Below are 24,164 nucleotides of genomic sequence, written 5' to 3' on the forward strand. Positions count from 1 at the left end.
ATGGATGCTAGGAATCTAACCCAGGTCCCCTGGAAGAGCAGCAGTCAGTGCTCTTAGCCAATAAGACATCTCTCTAGCCCCAATAAATTTAGTTTAGTTTTTTTTTTTTTAATTAAGAGCAGCTGAGCTTGATGGCTATATTCTTAGCCCTTGGGAGATGGAGGCAGGAAGATCACTGTAAACCAAGCCCAACCTGCTCTCCGTAGCAAGGTCCCAGACCTTCTCTAAAAGAATAATCATAAACAGTTGTATGGAATTAAACTTTGAAAGGAAAGACTCATTTGCTTTAAACCATTTACATTAAATATAACGATCAGTGGACCGCGATCTGCATGTGTGATTCTTGCTTTGTTTTGTGGGAACTTTTGCTGGGAATGCGGCTCTATTGTGCTCAGAGGATGTTGGCTTTCTGCTGTAACCACGAGGCAGGTTGAGTTCAGAAACAATTAGCTCAGTCAGTGAGCCTTTGAGTCTGATTAAGCCAGGAAGTGGTTACTCCCTGAGACAGGGCAAATGAAGGAATCAAGGCAGCCACTCCAGAATGAGAAAACTCCCGCCCTCGCTTCTCTCTGAAGAAGTCGGAGTTAGAGTCTAACCCACATTCAGAGTTCACTCCTTCCACTAACCTTGGTGGAACAGAGTGAATATTGTCTGCGGGATCTTGTTTCCCATGTTCACCGTCATCCCAGCTACAGTCTCTAAGAAACTTGTGTTTATAGAGGCCTGGCCTGGCCTTGTGTTTTGGTAACAAATATCTCAGAGCAAAGAGTCAAGCCGCAGAGGAAGATGAAGGGCTTCTACCAGGCTGCTGGCAGGACCCTGGTTACTCTGGGGGGCCTCAGCATCTTCTCAGGAGCCATTGCCTTCTTCCCTGTCTTTTCCTGCAAGCTTTGGTACACAGGATGGAGCGTTTGGATTGCCTGTCCCATCTGGAACGGGGCTTTGGTAGGATCTATTTCATTAAACAGGTTGGCATAAATGCAAGTGAAAAGAAAAGGGAAATAAAATAATATATCAGTTAAGAGTTTTCCAGTAATTCAAAGAAGTCTATATTCTGCCGAAAATCATAGTCCTGAACTTAGAGCAGGAATTTCTGTTAGTTGCATTTTAAGTATATATGTTTTCTTAATATTGTTTCATTTGTATTTGTATGTCATGTATACAACGATGAAATGTTTGGGAAATTCTCATGGGTACAGTGGTAAAGACCTGTAACCCCAGCACCTGGAACACTGAGGCTAGATTGAGAACTGGAGGCCAGCCTGGGCTACACAGTGGGGCTTTGATTATTATGTAGCTGTGAGCTGGAGCCTAGCCTGGGTTACACAGGGAGGGTTTGATTATTATGTAACTGTGAGTTGGATTCCAGCCTGGGCTACACAGGGAGGCTTTGATTACTTTGTAGCTGTGAGCTGGAGTCCAGCCTGGGTTACACAGTGAAGCTTTGATTATGTAGCTGTGAGCTGGAGTCCAGCCTGAGTTACACACTGAAGCTTTGATTATTATGTAACTGTGAGCTGGAGTCCAGCCTGGGCTACTCATGGAGGGTTTGGTTATTATGTAGCTGTGAGTTGGAGTCCAGCCTGGGCTACACAGGGAGGGTTTGGTTATTATGTAGCTATGAGCTGGAGCCCAGCCTGGGTTACACAGTGATGCATTGATTTTTATGTAGCTGTCCATTCCTTACAAACTAGCATCCTCACAGTGAACTTAGTTTTGACTAAGATTTTATATATATATTTGATGTATGTTAGATGTAGGCTGAATGTATATGTTAGGCATAGGCCAAGAGTAATTAACTGAGTGTGTATCCTGCCACTACTGAGTGGCTACCTGAGCTGGACAGAGTTCCGTCTGGGGCAGGCTCAGAGTTAGAACTATAGGCAGAGGGAAGTAGTTCTGACATCGATGCTCTTACTGTGTGGAGTGAGGCAGGAGCCTCAGCCAGCTAGTTCTTTCTTGCTCTTTCCTGTGGTCTGGGGACAACTGCCCAACCCTAAGATGCTTGGTGAGGATGAAGGCATTGACTGATGGCAAGAGCTTTGTGCTCGATTGCTAGCAAACACCAAACCTTTACCCTGTGCTCTGTGCAAACTCTCTGCCCTGAATCACTTGCTAGGAGCCCTGCTCAGCTCCCCTGATACCCACAGTGCTGCCTCTTGGGTCTCATTGCCAGCCAGCTTGCCCTTATGTCTGTGCCTTCACATTCATGGCTGCCATTCAGAATGCCAAGGCATGTTCCTCCCTAGGCCTTTGCTCTGAGGGCTCTGTCTAAACTCTTCCTGTGTTTGGCTGACTTCCAAACCTCTTTTTTTTTTTAAGGCAGTGTCTTAGGTACCTCAGGCTGTTCTAAAACTCTCTATGAGCTTCTGATCTTTCAACTCCCAACTTCCCAGTGTTGGGATCGGAAGCAAACAACACACTCAGTCTCTGTGGTGCTGGAGGTCCAGCCAAGGGCTTCATGCTGTGAGTGGACTGAGCTACACACCCGACTCCTCTCATCAATTCTCAACTAAATGTCACTTTCTCACCCATGCCTTCCCTCTTGACCCTCTTCAAAATTGCAGTCCCTTGGAGGCCAGCAAGATGAGCCAGCAGCTAAAGGTGCTTGTCCCAAGCCTGAAGATCTGAGTTCAATCCCTGGAACCCACGGTGAGAACCAATCCCCATTGGAGATCCTTGACCTCCACACCTGAGCTGTGGTATCCTCAGCCCACTCCCCAGCCCCACACAAATAAATAAAGTAAATGTGAAAACAAACAAAACTCTTTAAAATTGTAACCCCTGCCCCCAATCTGCCGCTCCCAACCCTATAGCCCCCCTCACATCTACATTACTATATAATTTAACTATTTAATATGCATTATACAAGGACAGGGGTTCAGTTTCTCCTTTCTTTTTTACTCTATCCCCAGAGCATGCAACAAAGAGAGCTGCCTGCTAGAGATTGACAAAGTAGCATTTGATGAATATTGTTGACTAGAGTAGATGACTCCTGGGCCCTGAATTCTGGTGATGGAGAGTGTGTTGTAGAGTTCAAATCTGATAAGGTTACAAGGAGTACAGGTGAGGCTGCCATCTATGGGGGAGAAATCTTCCCAAAAAAGGAAAGCAGCAGACTGTTCAGTTCTTTCATGTTTAAATTTAGAATAATACCTTTTTTCCTCTTGAGTTTCTTACCAAGCCAGTTTTGTCTGCTGAAGGTCAGCTCCAAAAGGCCTCTGCCTCAGTCCGCACCACCCCTACCAATCACGTCCTTGCTTGCTCCTGAGGTGCATCTTCCTCTAGTGAAAAGGTGGCTGGTATAGTTCAGTCCGATTCCCTTTTCCTTCACAAACAACTCCGGATTTCTTATGAGACTTATAAGAGAAGTTTTCTTACAGATGATACAATCCCTTGTATTTGTTCAAAGGTTTTTATTCAAGACTTACTAAGTCAGGTCTAAGGTTTGGTCCACAGACTCTCCTAATTCTGTTCTGAAACCCACATGGCACACAATTTTTCTAGGATGTCTAAGCAAGGTTATTTATTTAAAGGCATCAGCTGCTAGAAAGCATGAAGCCAGCAGGCCATAGTAGCTTAAGAGCCCTATTAATCCAAGGCCTGTGGAGCCATCTCAGATGAAGACACTGAGTCCCATGAGTTTGATCACAGGATCCAGACCTAGAGAGTCCAGGGTCTTGGCCAGAAACAAGCCAAACCTGGCTCCCGGTAATACTCAGTAATGCAGTATCAGGATTCCATTTGAGCCCTGCATGCCAGACTTCTCAACTGCTATAGAAATGGCTTAGCAGTCTAGGGACTTCCATCCACCAGACAGCATCAAAGAAAAACCAATGTTTGTCAGTGAATACAATACTGGAAGCAGATCTTATTTGGTCTATTGCAGAATGGAGAGAGGAGATGGCATAGGACAAGGTTCACGTTCAGATATTAGAGCATAAGAGATAATTCAGGTCAAGGAGCATGGTGTAGGGCAGTGGGTAGGAAATGCTGAGAGCAAATGAGGTGATCAGACCTGGTCTTCAGGGTGATGCTGAAGAATACAGAGAAGTACATGGTAAGAATCACTAAACATCACTGGCGCTGAAGATGGGCTGCTCGCTGAAGCTCTCGGTTATGTTTTATTTATTCAATCCATTTATTGTGTGTATGAATGCGCACGTGTGCCCCTGTGTACCTTGGAGGTCAGAGAACAACATTCAGTAGCCCGTTCTCTCCTTCCACCATGTGGAATCAATCTTAGGCCTCAGCTTGCTCACAAGTGCCATCACCTGCTGCGCCATCTCATAGGCACCCTACTAAGATTTTACAAGGAAGTGCAGAGTCTGGTCAAGTTGATCTTTGTCAGTGGTTAGCTTTCCACTCAAATAGTCTAAGCTTTTTTATAGTCAGCTCGTCTAAAAACCAATTAGTCATCTCGTCATCCAAACCAATTTTTCCTTCTCCAACTTCCTTTTCTTTGTGTTGGGAAATCAATTTCAAAGCAAGAATGACCTTTGACTCAATTCTTTCCATTAAAGTAGCCTCTTTAAAGACTGTTTATGCAACTCACTGAGGATCTAAGATGGGAGGGTTAATGCTAGGTAGCATTATATAGGTAGCAGGGTCAGCCCTGGGGATCTATGGACACATGGTCAGTGTTCGGATCTATAGACGGCAGGGCCAGTGCTGGAGGATCTGTGGACAGCAAGGTCATCAGGGTCAGGGCTGGGTTTAGCTGGGGCTCAGCAGTGCCTGTCAGGCGACTCCCACTTTACCAGCTTTGGCAGGAAGGAAGGTATTCTAAAGACAGATTGGTGTGCCCCTCCCTTTGGCCATTGGGCTATTGAAACAATGGGCCCCAAGGAACTGGAATTTCCCCAGGAATCTCATGCCAAGTGGGGGAAAGGCACAACTGGTGCCATCAGGGAAGGAACTTGTGTCCATTAAGATGGCTTCTGACAACTTGTGAGACCACCTCAACAGATGGACTTGAATCTAGACAACGATGCATCTATCATGAGTGGGTGTGCGTCTTGTCCCACACTGCTTAGCTATCCTGACCTCTTGTCCTCTGCCTGAAGATAAACGTCATGTTGGGTCCTGAAGGTGACTTGGAGGGTGCTTCCTTGTTCCTCCTTTCAGCATGGCCACATTTCCTTAGTTCTCTCTACTGTCATTTTATGTCACCTTTGGAGGACAGGTGACCTAGTTTAGTTTGCTGGTCCTGTCATGGTGGAGGCTTTGGCACTAAAACCTTTGATAATACTAGAGAATGCCATGCTGTCAGCTCTAAGCCTGTGCTGTGGAGTAATGACCTAAACCAGTCCTCTTTAAATCACCTGCCATGGGTCCTCAGATTTTCCTAACGCTTGTCCCAGTGCTCAATTTTCTCTTCTGCTGTGTACCTTCTCCGATCCTACTAAGATGTTATATCTAGGCAAGCATGAAGGCCAAACTGTAGAGGACCTGTGTGCTCGAAGATAACAACACCAATATACAGGGTAGCTAACAGCAGTTTTAACGAACAGAGTACAATAGAAGAGATTAGTAGAGTTTATCACATAATAAAGCTCTGGTACTGAATCTATTAGACACAATATTAGATGGATGGGACTCAGAATGTAGCTCAGTTACTTAGCAACAATTATCATGCATGAAACCCTAGGTTAGATCTCCATCACCACATGAACTGGGCCTGGGGGTACAAAATTTCGGTACCTGGGAGATGGAAGCAGGAGGATCTAAAGGTCTAAGTCACCCTGGCTGAGCTGGAGGCTGACCTGGGTCACATGAGTTATAACTGCCCCAGAAGGAATGCAGATGCTCTATGGAGACCGTGTGACCCTCCTTTTGATCATGAGACCATTGAAACAATGACCTCTAAGAACTGAAGTATCTCCAGGAATCTCAGACACCCTGGCAGAGGAGTCTGGAGCTGGGACAACAATGGGCAGGAACACACCTTGACCAAGACTGCTCACCTACGCCTGCCTACCTCTGGCTCTCTGATTAAATCTAAACCTTCTACTGAGACCCTGGAGATGAACTTGGCAGAGGGGGATGGACCTCTCAGTTCTTCTTCCCACTGTGAGGATGGGTAGCTGATGAGATGCCTTAAGGCTGCAAGGGTCTGGGCTCTGACCCTGATATCACTGCTAACAAGACCTGTCTCAAAATAAATTTAAAAAAATTTTAAAACAACTAAATAAAAAGGTTTGTGATTAAACCAAGATTCAAGATGTACTGTTTACCATGAGTGGAGTTTAAAGTCTAAAGAACAGGGTCCTGCAGGGACCCTGAGACCATACCCATTGTAGTTCAGCTTGCATACAACATCTGTCCCCCAGGTCAACATTCTTGTGAGTCAGATTAGCTGCTTCCTTTTCAAAAGCCACCAGCATTACTTGGCTGTCCCCAGATAAACCCAATATGTACTGACTGAGATTTTGAGGTCCTCTTCATCCTGGCATAACACAGCTTTGGAGTCTGATTTTCTGCTTTTCTCTACCAAGACCCACCTACCTCCCTTCTCCCCACCCCCAACCACCACCACCACCCTGCTGCAGGTCTGGGATCCCTCTTGTCTGGGCCCCAAGCACAGTATAACTTCACCTCAGCAGATGCAGGTCTTCAGCTGAGCCTGCCTTCACCTGTCATTGCCATGAAAATCAAAGCCACCCTTCAGACTTGTCCCAGGCTCTATTTGTCCTGAAGTTTTGTCTGTCTTCCTCCTGAACGTAGTAACTAAACTCTTCTTGTGTGTCAAACACTCTCTCTTGTCTATTTTTATTTGATTTGGTAAATTTATTGTTTTGTGTTTAACATGTATGCATCGGAGACAGAGGCAGAGAGGGAGGGAGGGCAGGAGACAGGGAGAGGGGGCGGTGTGGGGGAGGGGCAGGATCACAATTGCTGGTATCTCAGAGGCCAAAAGAGGGCAGGGCCTCAGACCATGGGTGCCGGGAACTGAACTCAGGTCCTCTGTGAGAGTCACACATGCACTCTTTACTGCTGAGCCTTCTCTCCTCAGCCTCTTCAATGGAGACTTTTGTATGTGTCCATTATTGCAAATCCCATTGAGCGCTGGAATCAGGGCTCATGCAGTTATTATGTGCTGCTTGTATTGATCTCTTACAGCCTCGTAGCCTCATTTGAAAAGCAGGAGAGTAGCTCTGTGACAGTTTCTTTAACTTCATGTTTGAGACTCTAGTTTCGATAGATAGTATCCCTCATAGGCGCATGGGTTTGAACACTTGGTCCTCAGCTAATGGGAGGAATTAGAGAAGGTTATGGGATGGGATGTGAAACCTGGTCTTAAAAAAAGCCAGTCACTGAGGACAGACTTTGAGGCCTTATATATAGCTCAGTCCTATTTGCTGCCCACTATCTCCTTCACAAGTAGAGATGCAGTGTGAATGGCCGGCCTGCTGCTCCTGCCTCATGACTTCTCTGCCTGCTGCTATGTTTCTCATCCACAGTGGATAGTATCTCCCTGGAATTATAAGCCCAAATAAATCCTTTATCCCTTAAGCTGCTTCATCGGGATATGTTATAACAGAAATAGAAACTAATGCAGGGTCTCATGTAGCCCAGGCTGGCCTCAAACATTCTGTGTAACGAAAGATGACATTGAACTTCCGATCCTCTCGACTCTACATAGATCTTGTAAATGACTAAGCTATATCCTCTTTTCATTAATGCCACAATAAATGCCACTAAAGTTTCCATTTCTATTCCTTCCTTCCATTCATCTGCTTCTGGGAACTGCATGCTGTACTTTGGCAGTTTAAACTTCTAGAAAAAGGGCTCACAACTACCAAGCTATGAAAGTGTTAGCCGTTCCCGGGAAAGCAAGCCAATAGCATGGCGACGGGGTGGAGGTGGGGCACTCTCTACTACCACCTGGCACCTCTCCTCCCCGCCCTTCCCATAACCATAAGGCTTCTCTAGCCCTCCACTTCCCAGACGCCCCACTCTTTCCTCCTTTTCTTTTCCTCTCGAGGTCTCTTCTCCACTTTCAAATCTCTCCCATTTTAATTCTTTCCCGCTCCTTATCTAAAAATAGAAGAGAGCAGCGGGCATCAAGGAGGATAGATGTGCTCTGCTTGGGCAGCCCCATCCCATCAGCCAGGTGAATTTAACAAGTTATGGAGCAGCCAGCATCCCAGGCTACTGCTCAGTGAAAGAGCCTTTTCAGAGCTGTGTGTAAACAAGGCAAAATTCAAGTTGGCTGCTAGGACCAAAATAACAGGAAACTGCAGCTCTGTAGGGCTTTTCAATTTTCAAAAGGAAAGAAACCCCAGCCAACACCACACTCAAGGCAAGCTAGAATCTCCGCATCCCATAATGTCAGCTATCTTCCAGAACTTCACCAGCAAAACAGCAGCAGCAATCTCCTGCTTCTGAGCTCCTGTGACTGATGACAGGCCAGACACAGGCCAACCTAGACGCTTAGACAACCCCGGACTCCATTTCTCTGCTCTTCGTAATTCTCCCGTTAGTTCGGCTATTAGCACGGCTCTGCCTCCTTAGCATCCCTTGGAAAGGTTTCTCTTGCAGAATCAAGCCAGGAACCTCTTTTGACTGCAGATGCTTCTGTTTTTATCCACAGGACTTTCATAGTAGAGCCACAGTCTGTCATCTTGGGCTCAGCAACAGGAGCCATGCGTGAGAGGGCGTTTCCCTGTTTCCCTCTCCCGGTTTCTCTAGATCCAAGTTTCAAAACAATAAATGCCCTAAACTTGGAGCTTTGCTACCAACATCCCACTAAATCACATGGGTGAGGCTCTGATTTCTTTCCTTACATTAACAGATGAATGCTGGGCAGACCATCACATTCAGTCCTCTGTCAAAATAAAAACTGTTATTTTTAAATCAGTCTATACCTAGTATCTAATTTTAGGCTCATCTCTTCCTGACTTCCTTCTCTAACTAGACCTCAGAATTCATGCTTTGAATGGGGGGGGGGCGGGTAAGGATTCTGTGGTTTGAGGATCAGTGATTTCTAGTCTCAATAACCTCAAACAGCTCCATCTTCAGACCTCGTGATGAATCCAAGATGAGCTCAGAGATTCTTTTTCCATTATCTACTGCAAAGTTCTGGATACACCATTCCCTCTCTCATTAACCATTTCTTGTTCTGCACTTTGAGTATTTTTCTTTGAATGGGAACTATAGAGAAAATGCCTTCATACAAGAGGATGGCACTGCACCCAGAATACTAAATGCCTTGCCATTCTAATGACTGTCTTTATTATTTAGGATACAGAGGTCGTGTGCCTGCACCCCATTGGTAGTTAAAGGCAGAACAATTAAAAAAAAAAAAAAGCAAGCTGCAAAAGATCAGACCATGGCTAGGAATGGTTTCTGGGCTTGAGGACAGATCTCCATTCCAGTTTGTCCCGTTTGCAGCTTTATAAATTTGTTGGAAAGATGTAAACATGTCTCAGTGAGCAAAGATGTTTGTAGCTAAGCCTGAGTCTGAATTCAGTCCCTAAGGCCCCACATGGTAAGAAACAGCCAGTGCTATCAATTTATCTGACCTACACACATACACACACACAGAGAGAGAGAGAGAGAGAGATATTAAAGATACATAAAATTATATAGATAGATGTAGATAGGATATAGATATAATTTTATGTTCATCCCTGACTTTTTATCTGGCCTTCAAAATTCATGCTTTGGTGTATGTAAACACGCATACCACACACACACACACACACACACACACACACACACACTCACTCACACTTTTCTGTTGCTGTGATAAAAAAATATATAGCATAACCAAAAGCAACTTAAGAGTTTTTTTCTGCTGGGCAGTGGTGGCGCACGCCCTTAATCCCAGCACTTGGGAGGCAGAGACAGGCGGATTTCTGAGTTTGAGGCCAGCCTGGTCCACAGAGTGAGTTCCAGGACAGCCAGGGCTATACAGAGAAACCCTGTCTCGAAAAACAAAAAACAAAAAACAAACAAAAAAGAGTTTTTTTCTGGCTATGGCTCCAGAAGGTTCAAGTCTATGATGGCAGGAAAGGAAGGAGGAGGGGGCAGATGGTTCTTTACATTTCTACCTTCACACAGGAAGCAGCAAGCAGAGGGAGCAAGCAGGAAGTGGGGAAGACGATAACACAGCAGAGCCTATCCTCCACTTTAACATCCAACCTCCTCAAGGCTCCAAGTCCTAAAGACTCCATGCTCTTCCCAAGCATTGCCACCAACTTGGAACCGAGTGTTCAGATGCATGAGCCTACACGGCCATGTTTCATTCAAACCACCACACAAAGCCTAGGGCGAGGTCTATGAAGCCAAGATTTAACTGTCGTGACCTGACAGTAGCGGAGGTGGTGCCAGTGACGGCAAAGTCAACAGAGAGAATGGAAAATAAGTTGGTGTGACTCATGTCCTGATGACTCTAATGGCTTCTTTTCCTCCCTGTCAACACAGCTCCTTTCACAGATGAAGAGGGGATCAGAGCCGTAAATCCATTTCACCCTTTGCCCTGCCTTCCAGCTTGTGATAAAGTTGTCAAGCTGTGAGACAGATTGAACTCTTAGCAGAGGTCCCTTCGATTGTGGATGTTATTTTTTTTTTTCCAATTTTCTTTTCACAGGCTGTCACAGCTGGATCACTTGTGCTGCTGGCTCACAGAGAGTGGACCCAGAGATACTTGGTAAATACAAAAATGTCTGCAGGCAGTGTGTGTGTGTGTGTGTGTGTGTGTGTGTGTGATGGATCTCAAGCCTGGATTTCACAGATCTCAGCTTGTCCTTGAACTTAGTATATAGCTGATCATGATCTCAAATTTCTAATTTTCCTTTCTCTACCTCCCAAGTACTAGGATTACAGGTGTATACCATCTTGCTCAATTCTGTAAACTATGTTTAAAATGTATAATTTTTTTATTGAGTTCTTACTCCAAATAATTTCTCTAAGTTCATGAGTAGTGTTTGGGGTCAGTGTCCATACTCATGAATTTAATCATGTTGGAGTAATGAAGTATAGGCGTTGCTGCTTTCAATATTCCATGTGCCCATGAATACTTCATGTTTCCAAGTGTGCATGAGTGTGTGTGTGTGTGTGTGCGCGCTATGGAGTGAACTTAAGTACATAGGCAAACCCTTTACCCACTGAACTACACCTCCAGTCTCAATGCAGTTCACATTTCAACTCTGAGGTCTCCTTCCCAGCCCTCACAGACTGGGAAAAGATGAAAGGTCCAAGCGATCCTGTTTCTAATAGTGCTGAGCTGGCTTTTTCCAAGCTACAGAAAGAGCACAGCATCTGACCATAGGCCTGTTTTCCATAGCAAAGGCTGAAGAGGGGAGGTCAGCTCCGGCTGCCATGGTTTGATTGAGAAGGTCTGAACAAGGTGAAAGGCAACCTTTCTGAGAGACTCCTAACCTTGTACAATGCTAACCAACCAGAGATGATATTCTGAGTAGCAAGTCCTAGAGAAGGGACTGGCTCCATTCATTTTGGTTTTCCCAACATGAACTGGCACTTTGCATAAGATAAGAAATAAAACGTTACTGAATTGATTTCATTTTAGCTCAGGTTGGCAGACATGATGTGCTCTTGCAGCATAGATTGGCAGCAAGGGAAACAGGACCTGAAAGGAAGGCTGAGAGGACAAGGAATAGAGGTCCAAGGTAGTGTGGGCCTGGCATTCAGAAGGCCCGGAGTGTACATTTTGAATGGTGGTACTGGGATGGGGGTAGGGTGGGATAATCCAGTGTGGCACTTGGGAGGTAGAAGCAGGAAAGATCAAGAGTTCAAGGTCAACCTTAGCAACATAGAAAACATTGCCTGGACTTCAGGAGACCCTGTCTTGAAAGTAGAAAAAAAAAAAAAAAAAAGAACTGAAAGCTGTGCGCATGTATCTCTCTGCCACATAGAGGGAGTTAATGACCGTCACTCTTTCTCCAGGTAACAGTTCGTTTCTGCTTGTTTTCAGTGGGAAGCCGTGTTCACCTTCGTAATTCTGAGCATTCTGGGATGTCCACTTCATTTCACAGTAGCCTTGCAATCTGCCCTCCTTGGTCCATATTGCTTCTACTCTTTCTCAGGGGTTGCGGGGACCAATTACCTTGGTTACGCGGTTACCTTTCCTTTTCCGTACACGAAGTTCCCGTCCGTCTGTGTGGACCCGCTCCACTATGAAGAGTACCACCTGACCCTTCAGGTCCTGGACCTGTGCCTGAGCCTCATCCTATTCTGTGTGTCCCTGGCAGTGTTCATCAAGCTTTTTGCAAGACTGATGCAGACCGGATACATAAATGTAAGTCTCAACAAAGAAAGGCTGGGCTTGCTAGGTCCTGAACAGCGAAGGGAGGGACTGGCTATATGGTGAAGGGAGGGGCTGGCTGTAGGGACTCCCTAAGTGTTCTCCCTCAGTCTCCTCTATGTCCTGCCATGGTAACCAGTGTCCAGAATGTTCCAGGTACTCAGTGATTGACTTTGGATGCATGTATGGACGTATGTAGAGGGAACAACTGGTTTTGCAGTAGGCACCACTTGCCAGTTTTTCTTTCAGCCTAGAATCTTAAACCTGTGTGTGGGAATATAGCAATGGTACCTATTCCTACCTCTTTGGTATTTTAATTTCTTTTAAAACATTTTTAAATTAACTGACAATTTCACACATATTTATAATGTATTAGATCACACTCATGTCACGGTACCTTCTCTTCCCTCCTTTGCTCATCCACTGAACCCCCTTTTCCATAACTAGTTCCCCTTCTACTTTTGTGTGTGATGTAGTGCGGATGTGTGTGCGAGAAAGTATATGCAGTGTGGATGGGTGATGTGGATGTGTAAGTGGATGTGTGTGTGTGTGTGTACATGAATGTGTGTGTGGTGTGCGTGTGAGAGAGTGTGTGCACATGTGTATGTGTGGTATGTGTGTGTGTGTGGTATGTATGAGTATGTGTGTGTATGTAAGTGTGTGTTTGGACATGTGTATATGCATGCATAACCTCACTTGGCCTGATGGGTTTCACTGAAGTTTTCACTGAATCATGGTTGAAGGGACATTTACTAGCACATGGGCAGTTAACCAGTGGCTACACCACTGAAGAAAACATCTCTCATTACTCCAGCCATCATTAACCACCAAGAGCTCCCCAGGAAGGGGTGGGACCTCCAGATGATGGAGTGCTGGCTGATCCAGTCTTATCCTGGGAACTAACCACAAGTCTGAGCGAAATCAGTAATTGAAAAAAAAAAAAAAAAAGATGTGTGCCCCACCCTGTTCTGCATTGGTTATAAGAGCAGTGTTGGTTTTTCTCCTGGGAAAATGTATGTTAAACAAAGCTCAAATTTCAAGCCTTAAAAAAAATAGTTTATTTGTTTCATTTTGAGAAGTCTCTTTTTGTAGCCTAAGCTAAGCTGGAACTCACTATGTAGCCTAGGATGGCCTTGAACTCTTAGCAATCCCAGCCTCCCACATGCTGAATTATAGGTGTGCCTCTCCATATATTTTTTTCATTTTTAATTTGTATGTATGGGTGTTTTGCCTGCAAGTATGGCCGTAGAGTTCATGCAGTGCCCATGGAGACCAAAGAGGGTGTGAGCTCCTTGTAATTGGAGTTGCTGATGGTTGTGAGCTGTCACTTGGGTGCAGGGAACAGAATCTAAGTGCCTTCCAAGCGCCAGGCTCCTGACTGCTGAACATCTTGCCAGGCACAAACCAACAATTAAATCGTGCTTTAGCATGTTCCTTTCCAATTTTCCTTGGTGTTAGGATAGTTAATCGTTTGCTTTATTTTACTGTATCAAACTTTATCATATCAAAAGTTTTGTGGAAACTGGTTGTGCAAATACCCTTTATGCTTTAAATATTAGTCAAATACAGATGCTTTAATTTGGCATCTAACAATGAGTCCCAAAAGGTGGCTTTGCTGCTATTAAACAATGTATGTCTGTTTGGGCCATGATGGAGTAGTCTGTATATTCCAAACCAAGCAAACTTTTTAGCTTTATCGAGAGAGCTAATAATAGTGCTAACAAGTGGTCCTAGCCGACTTTGGACTGTGTGGAGCTAAGCTTGCATCTTACAACTTGTATGTTCCCCCTAACCAGTTCCTTTAAGGGCTGGGGTGCTGGTACAGTGCTGACCTGGTAAGCACAAAGCTCTGCATTTGATCCCAAGCACCACACAAGACAGATATGGTTGGTACCCATCTGTGATCTCAGCTCTTGGGAGGCAGAAGCAAGAATATCAGGGGTTCAAAGTCATCCTTGACTTTATAGCAAATCTCAAGTCCAGTGTGAGTTACCTAAGACCCAGTCTTGAATAAACTGGGGGGATGGAGGGGAGAATTTAACTTGTCTCAAGTCACACATCTAAGAGGCAGAACCCAATTCTGAACCCAGAGCACCTTCTGAGCAAGCCTGCCCTGCCCCTTCCTGTTACTACTGCTGGTCTGCTGGCCCTAGGCCCAGCCCATTGCCACAGAATTGAAGGTGGAAGAGCCCCAGCTCCTAACTCTTCCAGGTGTGGTTGATGTCCATCCTCCGCTTCTTAAAGAGCCTTCTTTAGACAGAGAAGGTCCCACTTCGAACTCAGCTTCTGTGATGCAGATTCCTATCTATGCAGTCAAGTGAACCTAGGTAGTTAGTGTTGGACAGCTTCCTTTCTTCCAGTTCAGTTCTATCCACCCCAACCAGCCAAGCTGGAGCACAGGAAGTTGGCACTCTTGATGCCTTTTGTGGTCAGTCCTGTCCTCTTCAGCTCCTACATAAGTCTGCAAAGGAAATCCTGTACATTCCTAGGAACAGCGCTGATTTTACAGGGAGGCCTGCCAAGCAGAGGGAAGCCAACCCACATTCCCTCCCCTCCCGACACTGCCAGGGCAGCTGGAAATTTAGAGCTTGACACTCCTCCCAGGTAGCAACCAGTCCACATTTTCTAGAGTTCTTTGTTATGAGGAGCCCATGGCTAAGAGAACCAGTAAGGTGCTGGCCACCATGGGGAATTCATAGGTATATGGCCACCCTCTGATGTCTGTAACATCTACATTTAGTACAGATGGAGGGCAGGGAAAAAGGAAGGAAAAACTGCATGTGGAGTTTGGTCAGTGAGTTCCAGAGACTGTTTATTGCAGGAGCCTATCTGAAATCTTGGAGAGACAGAAAAAATGAACAGGAAGCAGAAGTGAAATCCCTGTGGATCTTGATCCCTTTGAGGGGGTCAAAGAACCCTTTTGCACGTAAGCCCATCAGAAAACACAGAAATATACATTATGATTCATAACAGCATCCATGTTACAGTTATGACGTAGTAATGAAAATGATGTTGTGGTTGTGGGTCTCCACAACCTGAGGAGCTGTATTAAAGGGTCACAGCAGTAGGAAGGTTGAGAGTCACTGGGGTCCAAGGTAGAAGAAGTTCCTCTGTGGATGCTCCAGCAGAGCTCCTCAGCCCACAGGGCCCACCACTGCAATATGCTTCTCAGGGGAGAAGACTGCCAGTAGACACACTCAGGCAGGTTGTTAAGCCATTTGTTGTTTGTTTTGAGATAGTGTCTCATGTAGCCCAGGCTGGCCTCAAACTCACGGCATAGCTGAGGATGACGCTGGTTTCCTCTTCTGCCTTTACCTTCAAGGTGCTGGGATTGCAGGCAGGCTCTAACATGCCTGGATTACAAACAGGCTCTGACTTGCCTGGCTTCTGGGTTCTTATTAAAACAAATTTCTGAACCCCCACCTGAGCCCTGCAATGTCAGTATCTTGAGGAAGAACATAGACAATGTACATTTATGATACACATCCTGGGAAATTCTAATGACCGACCATGGAAGTCAACAAATTGACATTATAACTTGTTTATTTCCTCCCTCTACCCCTTCCCTGCTTTAAAGACAAGGTATGACATAACCCAGGCTAGCCTTGAACTTGCAATGCAATTAAGGTTAACCTTGAACTTGTGGCCTTCCTGCCTCTACCTTCAAATACTGGGATTTCAAGTGTGAAGCGCCATACCTGCTTTATGAGGTGCGTCGAACTGAACCTGTGGTTTCATGCATGTTAAGCAAGCACTCTACAACTGAGCTTAGTCCCCAGGCTCTTACATCTTATTTCTCTACAAAAGCATCTCTTCTTCCTGGCATTTCTGGACAGATTCCCCATTTCCCTATCTTCCTATAATGTAGCACCAATTTAGGTAAACATCTAGATAAATTTACTAAGGTCATTTCCCTTGAGTGCATCTTTGGATGACTTGACATGGCAGATCGAGTTTCATTAGCCATCTTGGGGGACTGACACAACAGGACCTGAAGGTCTATATTAGCTCATATGGCCCTGCTCCTCAGAGCCAGAGGATATTTTTCAGGCGTTGGATCTCTCCTAGCATGCACATCCCAGGAATGGCCTGGTCTTGGTATCGAACCCCCTTACCCACTGACCACCTCACTGGCCTGTGTTGCTAGATTCTCTACATAATGAAAGTAATGTCTCTCTTTTTTCTTTTGGTTTTCTTTTCCTAATAATAATGCCCTGAATTTTCCTTTAAACTCTGATCCATATTATAAAGCATGCTCCTGGCTGGTACTTTTTTTTTTTTCTCTTTCAAATAAAACACTGATAACCGTTACAAACAGTAATCTGAAGTGTCATTTTGAAAAATCAATATTCTTCCAGGAAAACAGAACTATCATGAAATTTGAGGGTCAGGAGGATTTGTTTTTCAAAAAGAGAAAACCATGATCAAAATGCATTGTAAACATGTGCACAATTCTCCAAGAAATAATAATTACATTTGGAAAACAGAGAAAGGTAAAGAAAACAGCGACGGTCGGAAGGAAGATGGAGGAAGTGGAGGTAGCTGGCTGCCTGTCCCCCCTAGCTGTCACACCCAGTGCTGTGTTCCTCACGGATTTTGTCCTGTAAGTTCCTGTTTTCTGCCAGGCACTCCCTAGGGCATTCCACCCCCCACCCCCACCCTCACCCACACCCATCCCCAACTGTCTTCAGTACAGTTGAGGTCATCTTGTTATATAGGTCACACAGAGAAAGGGCAGGGCAATCCTAACCTAGTCACACTGAAACATTCTTGCAGGAGGAGGGGAGGAGCATGTGATGACTCTCAGAATCCATGAAGACCTTGCTGACACGCAGCCTTTCTGTCTCCAGGGGGCTATGTGCCAAGGACTGCAAAAACAGGATGCCCCATGCAGGCCCACGCAGCCCCCAACACACAACTTACATAGGACAACCGAACCAGAAACACAGCAGTTATCAGCATTCTGTATCCATTCAGTAATGGAGCTATAAGACAATAAGGACAAGGATTTCTGACACCCTGCAGCAGTTCCCTGCATCTGCTCCTCCCCCCCCCATCCAGACGGAGTGTCTCCTTTTATTTTTCTTTCATTATTTTTTGTTATGTTTTGTGGCTTTTTTAATGAAAAGGGGAAGGAAAACACCCCACCCCCCCTTTGTCTCGTGAGTTGATGGTTTTACTTTGTCTAATGAATGGAGATGTTTTCCTCACAGAAAAGATGCCAGTAAAACCTTCAAGTGCAATTTAAAGACACTTGAGCAAAATATTTATTAATGGGCAGCTCTTTCCTATAGTAGGAGACAAATGAGCTGGCATGTAATGGCGCATGTCTTGAAATCATTAATTCTCTGCAAATATAAATGGGTTAGGGAGGTATTTTGAGACAGTCTCACAATGTAGATGGGGCTGGCAATTCCCCTGCGTCTGCCTCTGATGTACTGGGATGGAATAACAGGTACGGTTCACTACACCCAGCTTCTGTAAATGTGCTTTGAAATGGATTCATCTGAATCTATTTTTACTTTTTTTTTGTACTTATATAGTACTTACACACCATAATGGGTTCTACTGTGACGTGTTCATATTGTGTAAAATCCACTTTGATCATATTCACCCATTACCTCTTGTCCCCACCCACAAACTCCCTCCTCTTCCAGTTAGCCTGCCTTGTGCTTTCATGTCTTCAGTTCTTTTCTTGGTTCGATGAGTTTAATGCTTACAGGGACACGGGTGAGGGGTTTCATCTATAACTCTTGTATAAGGGCCTGAGGCCTCAGGCTGAACTCCAGTAAGATCTCTGGAGGAATACCGGGAACTGTATCCCCTTAGGCAGATAGAGTAGGGTTGACTTGAGGCAGGCTCTTGTAAGAATTAGAGTCCACTATATTTCTCCCTCTTGCAGTCTACTGTGTTGTCTTCAGATTCTAGAAGAATAATCCCAGAGGCTGGGGAGGTAGCTCAGAGGGTAAAGTGCTTACACAGAGACAGGCAGATCCCTGGGGCTCACGGGCCACCAGTTGAGCTAAAGCACAGAGCTCCAGATCCAAGGAGAGACTCTCTCAAAGGGTAAGGTGGGCAGAGATAGAGGATGCTAGCTACTTAAGCCTCTGCCCTCCACATGTGCATGCACACACTTACTTGCACATGCATGGCGTGCTCACACACACACACTCATACACACACATACACACACACTCATACACGCACACGCACGTGAGCACGCCATAGTGAGGATGGGGAGGAAAGAGACAGAGAGAGGAGAGAGAAGAGAGGAAAGAGATGGAGAGAAAGGGAGAGAAAAGACAAACACACAAACACACACACATACTGAGAGAGAGAGAGAGAGAGAGAGAGAGAGAGAGAGAGAGAGAGAGAGAGAGAGAGAGGAAGGAGAAGAAGAAGAAGAAGAAGAAGAAGAAGAAGAAGGAGGAGGAGGAGGAGGAGGAGGAGGAGGAGGAGGAGGAGGAGGAGGAGGAGGAGGAGGAGGAGGAGGAGGAGGAGGGAAGGAAGGAAGGAAGGAAGGAAGGAAGGAAGGAAGGAAGGAAGGAAGGAAGGAAGGAAGGACAGAGAGAAAGGAAGGAGAGAGAGAAAGAAAGAGAGAGAGAGAGGACAAACACACAGAGACAGAGACAGAGACAGAGACAGAGACAGAGACAGAGACAGAGACAGAGACAGAGACAGAGAATCATACAATGTAGGTATTACCACTTCTGCAATCTCAAGTTCTGTGAGAGAGCAGCAGCATGAAGACTGGTCAAAGGAGAGTAACAGTAGCTATTGTTTACCAACTAATTACAAGCTATAATCACTACCTTCAAGTATTAGCTGTAGCTGCTAGTTAGTTGCAGGTACTAGCTATAGTTGAAAGCTAGCTGCAAGTACTAATTTCAGATACTAGTTAGCTGCAAGTACTAGCTAGCTACAGGTAGTAGCTGTGGTTACTAGCTATCTGCAGGTATTGTTAGCTAGTTACTAGCTAGCAGCAGGTACTAGCTACAGGTACTAGCTAGCTATAGGTAGTATTTGTGGTTACTAGCTATCTGCAGGTATTGTTAGCTAGTTAATATCTAGCTGCAGGTATTGTTAGCTAGTTACTAGCTACAGGTATTAGCTATAGTTAGTTACTAGCTAGCTGCAGTCACTAGCTACAGGTACTAGCTATAGTTAGTTACTAGCTAGCTGCAGTTACTAACTAGCTACAGGTATTGTTATCTAGTTACTAGCTATCTGCAGGTACTAGCTATCTGCAGGTATTGTTAGCTAGTTACTAGCTAGCTGCAGGTACTAGCTACAGGTACTAGCTATCGTTAGTTACTAAATAGCTGCAGGTATTGTTTTCTAGTTACTAGCTACAGGTACTAGTTATCTTTAAGTACTGACCAGCTGCATGTGTTTTTCTTATTGCTCAATACTCAGAAGTTCATGTGTCCATTTCACAGACAAGGACACTGAGGTGGCCCCATGAACCCTTGCAGAGTCTGGAATGTAGGCCACTGACCCTCTTAGGTAGGGTGTTGTCACTCCTGCCACCTTGCTGAGGCATGCTTCTCTCGCTCTCTGGCTCCTGGATGACAGCCTTTCTGAGGCTTTCCACTGGTGACCAGTCTGTGTTCTTAAGGTGCTCATACCACCAAATCAACAGAACATGCCAAGGACAACAGCAGCTTACAAGGGCAAAGTTGATGAGTATGGTTCTCGTAGTGAACTCTGGTGTGGGCACTGGAGGCTGCTATATTTGCTCAGGTTTCCCGTTAGAAACCATCTTAAGCTATAGCCTGTGTCCACTTGCCAGGCCCAGTCTCACCTTTTATCAGGAAATGTCCAGGAGGGCTCATTTTTCCTGTCTTCCAAATCATAGCCTAAAATATTATTAATAAATACATGTTTGGATAGATACTAAACACACTGAAAATAAGCAAGTGACAGCTATATGGAGGGGGGGGGGCGGTGTGGGTGAGAGCGGGGCAGGGCAGGGTAGCTTGGAGGGGCAGGAAGACAGTTCAAGGCTACAGAATGAGTTCAAGGCCAGCCTGCACAACTTAGTGAAACCCTGCTTTAACTTTTGAAAAAGTCTGACTAGAAGCCTGGGGCCGTAACCGGTACAGTGCTTGCTCATCGTGTGTGAGGTCCGGGATTCAATTCTGAACAGAAGGAAGGATGGAAGGACGGGAAGCAGGGGAGGTAAAAGAAAGAAGGACAAGGAAGGGAAGAAAAAAATATTTAAAATAGGCTTTTTTTTTGTTTCTTTGCTTCATTAAAATAACTTGGGGAATTCGGAGATGGCTTAGTCAATACTGTACTGCCATGTCAACGTAAGAAGCTGAGTCCTAATCCCCACCACCCCTGTAAGCGGTACAATACACACCTGTGCCCACTGGTCACTGGGCAGGAGACAGATTCCTGCAGTCCACTGGCATGCCAGCCTGGCTGAATTGGCAAGCTGATAGAAAGTAAGTGAGGTAGACACCCAGCGCCTTACCTCTGGCTTCCATAGATAGGCCTCCTTACCTCTCATACATACTAGCAAATGTTCCTCTCTGCACATGCATGTGTGTGTGTGTGCACCCATCAACACACCCAAGTGTGCATGTAATGCACTTATATCACAAGGTAGAATTTTGATTTAAAAACTCAGAGCTCCAATTCTCTAGAACTGTGAAGGAATGCAAGGAACACTATAGCTACACTTAGATTCCCTGGTGATTATAATGGAGATGAAAAGGGGTGGGGTTGGGGATCCAATTCCAGTCAGAAGGTACCAGTGTGGGCTTATTGCTTTACCTTGTATTGAAACCTGGAGCTGTCCTGGGATGCCTGCATCCATTCACTATAGCTACAGAGGGAGAAAACTAGAGACATAATCAGGGTGAGAATAGGATTCTGGGCATGAGGACTCTTCCCCTGCTGGCGGGCTGGAGGATGTGGGACAGACTGTGGGATGTGTTGCTCTGTAAGCACACATCAATCATCTATGCAGTGTGCTGGCTCGTCTTTAGGACTCAGGGTTCTGGACAGGCAGCCTCCAGGGATCAGTCCAGATCTCTCACCATCTGTGACTATGAAATACAAATTGCATTTCTTCTGACACATTAGTCAGGCACAATCTTCTGAGACCTCAGAAGGGAACATCACGTGAAAGCGAGTAGAAAAGGGGGAGGTTTTGTTTGTTTTGTTTGTGAAGGAATGTGCATCTCTTTCCCTCTTTGAAGTCACTGTTGTGTTTCAAACTTACATCATATTGCTGAGGTACAATGTCAGCCCATGACACAGTACATGCTAGGAGCATTAGTCACATGACAAGCACATGTCAACTCACAGATCCTCAGATCTCTCTTTCTTTTTATTTATTTGTTGACTTCAACCACTTTAGAGCAAACCTTACCCAATATTCAATCTGTCATATGAAACTGACAAAAATTTTCATGTTGGCTCTCTCAGAAAACAACTTTCCACTATATTATTGAATACATAAGGGACACATCTCCAGTTTATTTGAAAAACGAGAGGAGGAGGAGGAGCAAAAATTTTAAAATATTTTCCCTACATAATCATCAGAAGGAAGAGACAGCCTGTGGAATAGCAAAAGAACTTTTGCCCACTATTCACCAAGCAGTCTCGAATATAGAAAGAAATATAGACAGTAAATACCAAAAAACTTATGTAATCAATAAGTGGGACCATGAGCTGAATTGACGGCCTCCAAAAGAAACAATAGGTATGTGATAACTATTTAAAGACGAACACAGCATCCTTAGCCATCAGGGAAATGTAAATTTAGACTGCTGCTGAGATTACATCTCACGCCACTAATAGTGGCTATGATCAGACAACAGCAGCCGAATGCACTGGTGAGGATGTGGGAAAAGAGGAACCTCGGACCGCTGTGAGGGTATAAACTAGGGCAGCCACTATGAAAATCAGCATAGAGTCTTCCCGGTTTAAACCAGAGACTCCATAAGGTCCAGCTGAACCACTCCCTGGTGTAAATCTGAACAGTCTGGAGTCAACAGAGAGATACCCACACATGCTTACCGCTGTCCTATCCACTTTTGGCAAGTTATAAATCAGCCCAGATGACCATCAACAGATGCATGGATGAAGAAAACATGGTACATGTACACAATGGAATTTTATCAGACTGTAAAGAAAAACAACGCCATAGCTGTTGCAAGAATGGAGAGAACTGACTGTCATTATGCCAGGCAAAGAAAGCCAGAGCCACAAAGAGAGAAGCCACATGGTTTCTTTCATATGTGGAACCTGGATTTCCATTTACATGCACGTGCATATAGAGATAATATTCTGCCAACCACGTGATACATTCTTGTAATCCAATAAGCAAGATTCTGATGCAGGGAGATCTTGAATTTGAGTCAATCTGTGCTATATAGTTGAATGTTGTCTTTAAAAACTAAAAATAAAGGCCAGAGAGTGGGAATAGCAGACACCTTTAGTTCCACCTCTTCCAGAGAACCTGAGTTTGGTTCCCACCACCCACACCAGGCAGTTCACGATTACCTGTAACTCCAGCACCAAGATGCAGACAGATACACACACACATATACATATACATATACACACACACATATATATACATATATACACACACATATATATAATGCACACACACATATATACATACATACATGCATACATACATATCTAAAGTAATACTTTGTGTTTATGAGCCATAAATATGTGTGTGTTTGTGTGTGTGCATGCGTACGTCCGTGTGTACATGCAGTGTGCACATGTGTATAATATTTTAAGCTGTAAAGGCCCAGTACTGCTCCCTAAAATACCTACACTGTAAAACAAAAAAAATAAATCTGGTATCCCTTTCCCCTCTTATGCTGTAGAGTAAAGTCATAAGTAGAAAAAGGCTGTGGCCTCAGGGGTGGACTACAGTCAGAGCCTTTATGACAAGAGCATCCTCTAGTTACCTTCTGAAGACTGCCTCCTCTTAAATGTCCACGTTCATAAACTCAAAGTATTCCTTCAGATATTCATCATTCACAGTCACGTCTCGGTACCCACTTACTGTAAGTTACAGTAAAGCAAGAGGGAGAGGGAGAGACAGAACTCGTCCTTGCTCTACTGACTAACCTAGACTAAAGGGACGTAGACTCTGTTGAATATTCACCCCACTGAAGTGGCAGGGAAGGCTTTCCCTGCTGTGGATTCCCTTTGTAAACTTCGTACACTTTGTAAACTTTGTGTAGTTTGTAAACTTCCTAAACCCTCAAGGCAGGAAAGTGGCTCAAACATCTGGATTGCAGCAGCAGCAATGAGAGCAGCTATTAGAAGGGCGGGGCTTGCGCAGAGGCTTCTCTCCCTCAACACCTCTTTGTTTCATCTACACCCCCAACCCATTGGATAGTTCTGTCCACCTCCAGCCCCTAGATTCACTGGTCCATATGCCAATTCTCTTTTACAAATACTCTTCTGGTCATGCTCCGAACTGTAATATGTCAATTTTCCTGATGGCTTTTAATCCAGTCAAGTTGGCAACCAGGATTAAGCATCATAGAGTGAGTATTCAGAAGATAGAACCCAGAGGACTCAGCAACAGTTACCATGGAGATACAGAAGGTACACACAGATGCAAAAGAAGCATGAGAGATGAAACTGAATGACTGAATTTAACGAGTCATGTTCTTAACAGGGTAAAACCCTCAGTGTCAAATATCTCATCATAAATAAAAAGCCATTGTGCATACCAAAGATAAAGCAGAGGCCGGCACATCTAGCCAAAGGAGTCCTGAAATACTCCAGACTTATATAGTCAATACAAATGGTGCCTTGCCCTTGAACTCACAGTTCCAAGGTCTATAAGGGCTTTAATTTTGGCCAGTATGCATAATGATTTATGTATCCATTTCTTTTCCTGTTC

General features: G+C 44.8%; 1 protein-coding gene across 3 annotated transcripts in view; it reads left to right on the top strand.

The window, feature by feature from the left end:
• Nucleotides 1-730: 730 nt before the first annotated feature.
• The window catches only part of Tmem212 (transmembrane protein 212), a 35,046-nt gene continuing 11,612 nt past the window's right edge, over nt 731-24,164 (top strand). Inside the window, exons 1-3 of one of the 3 annotated variants that reach the window (XM_085835353.1) lie at nt 731-945; nt 10,598-10,657; nt 11,942-12,265. In XM_085835353.1, the coding sequence (XP_085691479.1) occupies nt 787-945; nt 10,598-10,657; nt 11,942-12,265 (543 nt within the window). In that variant the 5' untranslated portion in view covers nt 731-786. Of the gene's footprint in view, nt 969-10,597; nt 10,658-11,941; nt 12,266-24,164 lie in introns of all 3 variants that reach the window. The other 2 variants (XM_021159174.2, XM_085835354.1) reach the window with 2 other exon arrangements.

The sequence above is a fragment of the Mus caroli genome, unplaced genomic scaffold, assembly GCF_978045245.1.
Source record: "Mus caroli unplaced genomic scaffold, Mus_caroli_1 scaffold_3, whole genome shotgun sequence".
Classification (NCBI taxonomy): domain Eukaryota; kingdom Metazoa; phylum Chordata; class Mammalia; order Rodentia; family Muridae; genus Mus; species Mus caroli.